The 9,496-nt window shown below is 39.8% G+C and overlaps 2 protein-coding genes across 3 annotated transcripts; one reads left to right on the forward strand and one right to left on the reverse strand.

Moving 5' to 3' along the window:
- Positions 1-559: 559 nt before the first annotated feature.
- Positions 560-7,015, forward strand: actr8 (actin related protein 8). The gene is made up of 13 exons (XM_014001737.1): positions 560-813; positions 1,310-1,480; positions 1,569-1,679; positions 1,894-1,998; positions 2,098-2,271; positions 3,735-3,828; positions 3,996-4,128; positions 4,499-4,652; positions 4,799-4,894; positions 5,057-5,197; positions 5,287-5,611; positions 5,749-5,912; positions 6,787-7,015. The coding sequence occupies exons 1-13, from the start codon at positions 679-681 to the stop codon at positions 6,928-6,930; spliced, it is 1,947 nt and encodes a 648-aa protein (XP_013857191.1). The 5' UTR covers positions 560-678; the 3' UTR covers positions 6,931-7,015.
- Positions 7,016-7,219: 204 nt separating this feature from the next.
- selenok (selenoprotein K) lies at positions 7,220-9,206 on the reverse strand. 2 transcript variants are annotated; one of them, XR_001309751.1, is made up of 5 exons: positions 8,861-8,879; positions 8,508-8,598; positions 8,169-8,234; positions 7,807-7,902; positions 7,220-7,670 (listed from the first exon to the last, which is right to left on the reverse strand). XR_001309751.1 is itself a non-coding variant. In XM_014001738.1 (5 exons), the coding sequence occupies exons 1-4, from the start codon at positions 9,130-9,132 to the stop codon at positions 7,812-7,814; spliced, it is 267 nt and encodes an 88-aa protein (XP_013857192.1). In that variant the 5' UTR covers positions 9,133-9,206; the 3' UTR covers positions 7,220-7,670; positions 7,807-7,811. The 2 variants fall into 2 exon arrangements, 1 of the variants encoding a protein (XP_013857192.1); XM_014001738.1 differs by lacking the exon at positions 8,861-8,879 and adding an exon at positions 9,114-9,206.
- Between the last annotated feature and the right edge of the window lie 290 nt (positions 9,207-9,496).

Raw genomic sequence — 9,496 nt, forward strand, 5'->3', positions numbered from 1 at the left:
AGTCATTGGAGAACTGTTGTCTTTTAAACAGGATCTTGACTCATACTTGGCACCTCAAAGGAGGGAGCTTCCTGCCTTGAACAGTTTCAGATGTGCGTTACAGCATGATGTTTTTGACCTGCTACATTTGTTTGCCTTGTGTTAGTCTTGGCAGCCATGGTCACTTTTCTTTTAGGAGCCTTTAGTGAGAATTGTGTTCACTACAGTCACAGACCCTTGGTCATCTACTAAGTATATACAGGAACAAAACATGAAACACTATATAGTAATAATATACACTTGAAATCATAAGGTATGCTTTAATTTATAGTACACATTTTTCCACAACAATACATTTGTCTAAAGTTTATTACATTAACGTACATTACATTTGTGAAAAAAGAGAAAAAGAAGTACAAAGGTTGCAAAATTGAAAGAAAGTAAAGAAGGTATTGTAAAATTGCCTCCCAATTAACTGAATACTTTGGTAAGGTTTGAAATCCATGAAAATAATAAAATACCGCGGAAGCATTTTGACCAATAGAAATTGTTGTTTTGTACCACGTGACAAAAACACGGAAGTAAATTTTTGACTTGGAAGGTGAGAGACGTGTCGTCGCATTTGATGCACATGAGCTCAAAAAAAAGTTGGAAAGTCGTTTTTTGTAATAATTTAGTGACGAATTGTAAACGGTGACCATGACTCAGGCCGAGAAGGAACAGGAAAGTGGGAAGGAGAAAGAAAAAGAGCGGGACAAGGAGAAAGAGAAGGAGCAGCAGCGCGGAGTGAAAAGACCCATAGCTCCTGCGGCCATCCCTGAAACTCTTCAGGAGGTGAGACTAGAGGCTCTATTTACGTATCTTTTCATCTAAAACATGACTTGAAATGTGCTGGTATTGACGCAACTGATCCATCAGCTTGGCTTTGACAACATTCAACCATAATCCTCGAAACACAAAACCAAGGTTACCACATGCATAAAAACGTGCATAAATTAATTACCCATTGTTTTGTCAGAACACAGATAATACAAACAAGCAATATTAAATAAGCAGGGTTTTGTTCAGATCTCTATGTACCGTTCTGTATACAAGTTTTCATAGCATGTGGTCACTTTGGGCCTTTTTCTGTATTTTACTCTATACACTTAACCTAATACAGTAACTTTTGCATTCTTCTTTTACATTCTTGCTTTTACAAAAATCCCAATTCAAACCTTACCAGTATCAATATCAGTACTTGACTTTACATAAATCATGATACACTAGTCTTTCCAGTAGTACAATGGTGTTTAAGCAAGAGTATTTTAATGATCTTCCTCTTTCACAGCAAATACAGAGCAATTTTATCATTGTGATCCATCCCGGCTCAAGAACACTTCGAATCGGCCGAGCGACAGACACTCTCCCAGTCGCTGTCCCTCATGTAATTGCACGCAGACATAAACAAAGTGGGCAGCCCAGATTTGAAGATGCATGGCTGCTGAGAGAAGGTCTAAATGTAAGTCACTCTTTACCAAATATGGGAATTTCAGTCCCTGAAATGCTGCTGTTTGTATCCCCACTGACCTTGACTTCATGTCCATCAGAAACCAGAGAGTAATGAGCAGAGACAGAATGGACTTAAAATGGTGGACCAGGCCATCTGGTCAAAGAAGATGTCAAACGGTGTCAGAAGGACTCCTGTTTCTGCTGAACAGGTTTGTTTGAAAGCGAGAGTCACTACATGTAATCCTTTAAAAGGAGAAGCAGTTCTGTTATCTGTAAAAATGATGAAGCGGTGAAAGATGCCAGTGTACTTTACAGGTTATAGCAAAGAATAAAAATGATGTTTATGGCTGTGAGAATGAGCATTTTATTTAGCATCAGTGTGTTTTTGATAACACCAGTACTAATGTTCATGTTTGTGTTAAGGCCAGAGCGTATAACTGTCAGATCCGTCCAGCCATACTAGACAGCAGCTCTAGGGTGAAGTGGACAAACACAAGCCAATGTCCTCCTTATCTGGTGGGAGAGGAGGTTAGTGAAAGTGTAAAAAAAATTAAAAAGGAAACAACTAAATTCTTAATCTGTTTGATGTATTTTTTATTCACCTTCTTCTGTCATGCCATCATTCAGGCTCTGTATGTGAACCCATCAGACTGTTACAACATCCACTGGCCCATTGTCAGAGGTCAGCTCAACATACACTCCGGTCCTGGAGGCTCTCTGACTGCAGTTCTGGCTGATCTGGAGACAATCTGGAGTTACATCATTCAGAAGCATCTTGACATCCCCATGAAAGATTTAAAGGTTGGAGAAATCTTTTCACTTCTTTTCTTCTGAATGTATTTAAACTACAAATAAATATCAAAAGAAGAGATAAAAAAGATTTATAATTGTACATTTTTGAAGCAGCAGAACATCCATAACTGCTTCAAAAAGCAGTTATGGATGTTCGAAATTCCCAACTTAGGGTTGGGTATTGAAAGGTTTTATTTCGATACTTTCAAAACGGTACCGGTTCCTAAACGGTATTTAAATCAGTACTTTAAAATAAATAAATAAAACACTCACACAGAGTTTTATGAAGCAATGAGTATTTCTGAATCAAAGTCAAACTTGAAATCGACCAACTTATTAACTTAAAACCATTAATAATTTGTCTTTGCACCAAATATTCTYAAAACATTTATTGTAGGTGGAAGTTTCTGCATCTTATTTTGTAAAGTGACATCACACTTTGGACCATTTTGCTTTCGACATCTCAACTATAATATATAGTATATAACGGTTAACTGCAGCGGCACCTGTTCAGCCCCTCTCCATGAACTCGGTTTCACTCGATTCACTTTGGGTCAGGTCGGTTCTGCTCAGTGTCAGTGTGTCTCCACGCTGTGGGTCCCTCACTGTGTGGGTGTGATAATGTGTGGACCGTCGTCAGCGGCTTCAGTTGTTGTGTTAAAATAAAATAAAAAAGCTGTTGTGGTCTTACCGTTCAGACTTCACTTTTATTTATTTATTAATTAATTATCACGGTGCTGTTTAGCTAAGTGCTCGGGGGCAGCCAGTTTGTTCGAAACCTCACGTGATTTGCTCAGCTTCGTCTCCATCACCTCTCTCCAGGAAGTGTTTACAAGTTCTGCCTTTCCCAAAAAAGGCAGTTTTATTTCACCATGTCGTCGTATCGAGCAGCACGCTCGTATTCCTAAACAAAAGCAGCTCTCTCCAGGAGGAAATTTGCCTTCAGTCAATCCAAGAGTTAATCCATGGGCAGAATTCTGCTGATGTCAAAATCATAAGCGTGCTCGCTTCTATCCGAACCACCGGAGGGGAGGTTCAGAGACAGCGCGGCTGTGGAGCACGTTTGGAGACACATTGGGCCGAGACGGAGCCAAGTCGAACCGCGTACAAGAGCGTCCATGGAGATTGTGTGCAGAGGCTGTCACTGTTAACAGTGAACACCAGAGGGCGCAGTTTAACAGTTTTCTTTGAGGCACCCAAATAAAGCACCAAAGTTAGAGTTGTGTTTCGGTCTGTGTACTACCGTGGATGTTCGCCCCGGTGCCATACTGGAACGGAGTTTCGGTACCCAACCCTACAACTGCTTCAAGTAGTTATGGATGATCATGTTCTTTAATAAAAAGAACCAGATCCTAGTTTCGTACCAGGGGACTGGTTTATTAAACCTTGGCAAATCAGACCAAACAACAAAAATTGTGGAAAGGCTTTTATTACAATATTGCTTAATTTTTCTTTTCATTACTGACCTTCAGTATTACAGATGCATCCTGTTGGTTCCTGACATCTACAACAGACAGCATGTGAAGGAAATGGTCAACATGTTGCTGCTTAACATGGGCTTTTCAGGTATTACACAGATACGTGACTTTATTCAAAACTGAACGAAGCATATATATAATATATTGTGCTCTATTATATTAATGTATCCTAACATTTTCAATGGGCTACAGTAGCTTACAATCTATATTGCTAAGCATCAAATTAATGTCTGTCTTCTGTGTATATGTGTGTAGCTATCATTGTGCACCAAGAGTCAGTATGCGCCACATTTGGCAGTGGGTTAAGCAGTGCTTGTGTAGTGGATGTAGGCGACCAGAAGACCAGTATCTGCTGTGTAGAGGACGGAGTGTCTCACCGGAACTCACGGTAGGCACTGCTCGTGATGTTATAAGTCCTGAACGAATCATGCAAAAGTTGTGAATCTTTTTACTGAATTTGGGGTCATAATTCTTCTCCACTAGCTCACTAATTTGTTCCTGCTACAGCTAGCTAGCTATAGCTAACCAGGCAGGCATATTGCTATGCTAAACATATTAAGCTAATTGCTGCAATAGTCCTGTAGAAGAAAGCAGCAGCTCTGCTTTGTTTCAACTCGCCTGCCCCCTCTACTGTCCTGATGAGAGCAGTGAACAAACTAATCAGGTGTTATAGTCTGCTCAGTTCAAATAAGTCTGAATTGTCGCTAATAACAAAAGTTTTTTTAATTTGCACATGTATGATGTTTTGGACTCTGCAGATTGTGTTTGGCATATGGAGGATCGGATGTGACCAGGACTTTCTTCTGGTTGCTGCAGAGAGCCGGTTTTCCCTACAGAGATTGTCAGCTGACCAGAGGACACGACTGTCAGCTCCTACAGCATCTAAAAGAGACCTTCTGCCATTTAGATCAGGTTTGTGTTGGCTGATGGATGTTGTCTGTGAATTAAGTTTTTGAGGGACTTTCTTTTAACTTTATTTAAAAAAAAGTGGTTGTAGTCATTTGGAACTGCTTTCAGAGTTTCAGTTCTTAACTATTTCCTGTGTTTGTTTTCGACAGGACATATCAGGATTGCAAGATCATGAATTTCAGACACGTTTCCCAGAGGCCCCAGCTCTTCTGTTCCAGATTCGACTTGGGGATGAAAAACTACAGGTGTCTTTTTAAAACTTTGATAAGACCTGGCTGTTCATGACTTGATCTGTAATGATTTTTACATTATTTAGTTTTTAAATATTTACGTTCCAAGATTAAACTGTATACATGACACTGTCTTTTTGTCGTGCTTTATGGCTTGTGTCTGTGTCGCCGCTGAAGGCACCCATGGGTCTTTTCTACCCAACCACATTTGGTATTGTTGGTCAGAAGATGACATCACTTCAACACCGCTCCCAAGGTGACTCAGAAGATCCTCATGACGAACATTACCTACTGGCCACACAGAACAAGCAGGATCAGGTAAGGAAATAGATCTACTCGCTAAATTAAATTTATTCAGATCCACTGGTTATTTTAATCTTTTTGTTATTATTCGTTTTCTCCATCAGTCCTCCAAATCTGCTGCAGACCGGAAGGCTGTTTCCAGACCAGGTGGATGCTTGGAGGGTGAGATGAGCTGCCAGGGAAGGATGGGGGAGATGTCTGATATGCCCAGGGGCTGTGGGAGTGGTGTCGGCTCCAACGCAGGAGGAGGTGGAGTGATGCATGGGGACATAGAACTGGGGCCTGCCCAGGGGGACTGTCTGATCGGAGCGGGAGAAGTGGAAGAGCCCCTGTCCACTCACCTCTCCAGGAAAACTGCCATTATTAGCCAGTTTGAGAGCAAAGCACTGGGACTGGACAAAGCAGTCCTGCATAGCATCGACTGCTGTGGTAAGGAAGTAGATGGAGGGAAAACAAAAACTTTGTAGTTACAGATAAAAAAGAAATTTGTACCAACAATAATAATAATACTTAGGTATTATTTCACAAAACAGAAATAAAATAAAGTGTTTTTTCCTCTCCATCAGCATCAGATGAGACCAAACGGAAGATGTACAGCTCCATCCTGGTTGTAGGAGGAGGGCTCCTGTTTCACGGCGCTCAGGAATTTCTGCTTCATCGCATCATCAACAAGATGCCGCCCTCCTTCAGGAGGCTGGTCGATAATGTGGAGGTTATCACACGACCAAAGGTAACATAAGATTTATTGTATCCATCAGGAGAGCACATTGGTTATATTTTTAAACTACTATAAGCTTTAATCTTAATGGTGGATAAAACTTAAAGGGGCAATATTATGTGTTTCTCAGGTGTATATTTAAATACAATACCATAAAGTGTCTGTCACCTTTAGTTGTTATTAAAATGCTGTTTTTATGTTTAAATAGAAAATAAACTTATCTTCTCATCACTTCCTCTGCTAAACGCCTTGAAATTGGTCTCTCTCTTTAAGAACCACCTTCCGCTTCTGTCCCGCCCATTTCGGGGGGGGGGGGGGGGTTAGCACACGATGATGCAGTTTACTTGGCATCTGAAAATACATTTCCTCAACGGTATTTTGAATCTGAAAATACCTTCACTGAGTGAGAAGTAGTGTTAGGAGCTCAGCAGACAGTAAACTTTCAGTTTCACCCGTTGTTTGCTTTGTTACTGCCGAGAGCCTGCAGGAGTCATGGGCGGGGTGTGTGTGTGGCAGGGGGGTGCCCTGTCATGAGGAAGTTCAGCTTAAAGACACATCCCAGAGGAGACTGTTCCAAAAGGACACAACCCAGAGGCGTTTCTGGTCACCACCTGTCGTTTTGCTCCTCAGCATGGCTGCCTAAAAACGCTGCAGGATTTCTTAGACATGCATGAATGAGACAAAGCAAGGCTTTAGGCATGTATTTTATGAGAGTATAACATTATAACATGATATAAAACTCAAAGTTGATTTTACATGATATTGCCCCTTTAAAAAGTGGTTTGTGAAGCTCAGGAAAACGTTTAAGGGGTCAAAGACTTTATGCGCCTTGTATTGAAGAAAAGTGACTAAATACATTAAACTTATTGTACTGTGTGTGCTGAAGGACATGGACCCCCGGCTGATATCTTGGAAGGGGGGAGCAGTGCTTGCTTGTCTGGACACGACGCAGGAGATGTGGATCCATCAGAGGGAGTGGCAGCGTTTCGGTGTCAGAATGCTCAGAGAAAGAGCTGCTTTCGTTTGGTGAAGCCCCTTTCTTGTCCCCCCAGTTTACCTGAAACTCTCCTGGTGATACTGTGACATAGAATAAACACTTTTAAATTGTATGTGAAGCAGTGTTGAGATATTTGGCATTTCTTGGTGGTTTGTAATAAAGATAGTCAGTGCTGTGTAACTTTGTTACATTCAACAGGAGAGGCAGCTTTGTTTGTTTTGTAAATAATTATGTAATTCTCCCATGTTTGAGAGAACTGTAAACAAACCAGGATTACTTGGATAAACTCTTGTATTTAATGGGAAATAATAAAATTTGCTCATTTGAGGATTACATTATTTTTAATCAACATTTTAGATTCGATTTAACATTAAATAATATGAAATTGGAATAAAAACAATTTTGAACTTTTGGTATCCTCCTGCTTTACATACAGCAAAGCTAAAACATAATGACATTCAGCTGTGAAAAGACAAACTAAACTCAGATTTTTATGTAAAAATAAAGACAAACCAAACTATGCTTTGACCGTAACCAGAATGAAGTTTGAAGTCAGTAAAAGGCAGAAGCAAAAAATAAAAAAAAAAGTGTGGGGAGTGGTGCAGATAGCTGCTGTATCAACCATTCTGGCTCCTATGTGTAGGTATTCCCAGAAAGGCATCAAAAAACTGCTGGTAGCAGTGGCAGCTGATGAAGAGGGGCTACAGCACTGACGTTCTCAGGGAACCGACACTGTAAGACCCCATGCCTACACTGCATGTGTAGGCATTTACCTAGAGAGAAAACAGGATGATTATTCACCATGTGACATACCCATCAACTTTCTACACTGACTTTTCAAATTGAAAGTAAATACACTATTAGCTTCACAAAAGTCTGAATTTTTATTAAGGACATGTATTTTCTTACCTTCCTCATCCTCCTCCACCCATTGGTGGAGGGCTGGGACCGGCACTATAGGTTATTCTTCCCATCCGCCTTCTACCACCAGGGGGACCTGGAGGGCTACAAAACAAGAATAAGAAGTTACAAATGTAAACATTTGGGACATGTGTATTGCACAAGTGGGCTGTAGCTTTTCGTTCTTAACAATTTAAATAAATGGGTAAGGGTTGAGACAAATATCACAAAATCCACTTGTGCCCCAATGTAAACACCTAATTTAAATAAACAACTTTTTTTTTTTTTTTTTTTTTACATATGGCAGCTGCAACATGTAAATCATGTTCTCTCAATGTGAATGTGACTAAATGACTACCTCTGGGACTTACCCTCTGCCATCACTGAAGCTTGACGAAGCTCTGGTTGATAGGTCAGGGTGAATTATTGTCTTAAAACTGGTAAAAATACAAAATGTAGACAATGTTACGTTAAAAAATGAGAAACAGAATACAGAAAAAAAATAATTAACTGTTTTAAATTAGGACTCAGTACATTAAGTAAACCCCAACAGAGGCCCTAATGAGGCTGGGACCTATGATTTCTTAAAAACAGCTGTTTAGCAGCCTAAAAAAACCAAAATGAATGAAAACTGCAGTACATAAAAAGTGATAACATTACTTGATACTCAAGTAAAATGCAAATCTTCAGCAAAAGTGTGTTATACTCACAAGAGGCCAATAAACTCCACTGCTCCCCAGAAAAGATCAACCAGTAACGACAGCCTCCATGGGGACTGGGCCCTGCTGTTCAGGATCTGACCTGTCACACAAGGGTTCCGGACTGAAACAGCAGAAACTACTAAAAATAACCTAATCCTAATTTCGTTAACATTCAACTAAATTATGCCATCACTTCTTCTGAAACTGCTTTTTAGCAGTCCACATATTAAAACTTAGATGATCAGAAATACAATTTAACAAGCTTAAGAAACGATCAAGAAAAACAATGTCATTTCCCCGAACACATGATCTTCGGGGAGACAAATTAATTTGTTACTTAAGAAAAAAGATTACTGTCCGACCTGTAAACAGTTTAAGGAAACACCTAAATCAATTCGACTGTTTAATATGCCCAACAATAATTTATTTCGGTACTGGTACGTCGAATCAGACAAGCTAAGCTAACTAACAAGCTAATCAGCTAAATTTACTGACACTTAACGCCACCTTTCGTTTTGGTATGTTTCTAAATGTTGTATATGTATTTCTATAACCATATATATTCACTCTTAATATTAACAAGCACTTGTAAAAAAAATAGCATAATCCACTCACCGTTGGACACGTACACCATCTTTCACAAACGAATACACAGCTTTCGCAGCCGTGTTTACAATTTTCACGTTTATGCTTCCGGGTCTTAAGCTGCGTTTGAGTTACCTCGGAAATAGCAGCTACAACAGTTGGATTTGCAATGAGTGTGGTCCGTGGCCGCTATTGAGATTGTATAATATACAAGCTAATAAAAGGCAATAATTAACTTTGTATTTAAGAAGAAATATTAAGTTAATCTGGACTGCACTATAGCCTGACAGAAGTGCAACTAAAATGCGACATATCAGAAGCTGTGATTTTCGAGTCAAACAGGTACACGCCAATGCTCCAAATTTGCGCAAGCGCAGTCTTCGAAAGACTGAACTAAAATTTAATTTAATGAT

Source organism: Austrofundulus limnaeus, unplaced genomic scaffold (assembly GCF_001266775.1).
Source record: "Austrofundulus limnaeus strain Quisiro unplaced genomic scaffold, Austrofundulus_limnaeus-1.0 Scaffold10, whole genome shotgun sequence".
Lineage (NCBI taxonomy): Eukaryota > Metazoa > Chordata > Actinopteri > Cyprinodontiformes > Rivulidae > Austrofundulus > Austrofundulus limnaeus.

Coding starts and splice junctions, on each gene's coding strand:
- actr8 (XM_014001737.1), top strand. CDS start 679: ATGACTCAGGCCGAGAAGGAACAGGAAAGTGGGAAGGAGAAAGAAAAA. Junction 1,481..1,568: donor TGCTGAGAGAAGGTCTAAAT/GTAAGTCACTCT, acceptor CATGTCCATCAG/AAACCAGAGAGTAATGAGCA. Junction 1,680..1,893: donor CTCCTGTTTCTGCTGAACAG/GTTTGTTTGAAA, acceptor GTTTGTGTTAAG/GCCAGAGCGTATAACTGTCA.
- selenok (XM_014001738.1), bottom strand. Junction 8,235..8,507: donor GTGGAGTTTATTGGCCTCTT/GTGAGTATAACA, acceptor TATTTTTACCAG/TTTTAAGACAATAATTCACC. Junction 7,903..8,168: donor AGCTTCAGTGATGGCAGAGG/GTAAGTCCCAGA, acceptor CTTGTTTTGTAG/CCCTCCAGGTCCCCCTGGTG.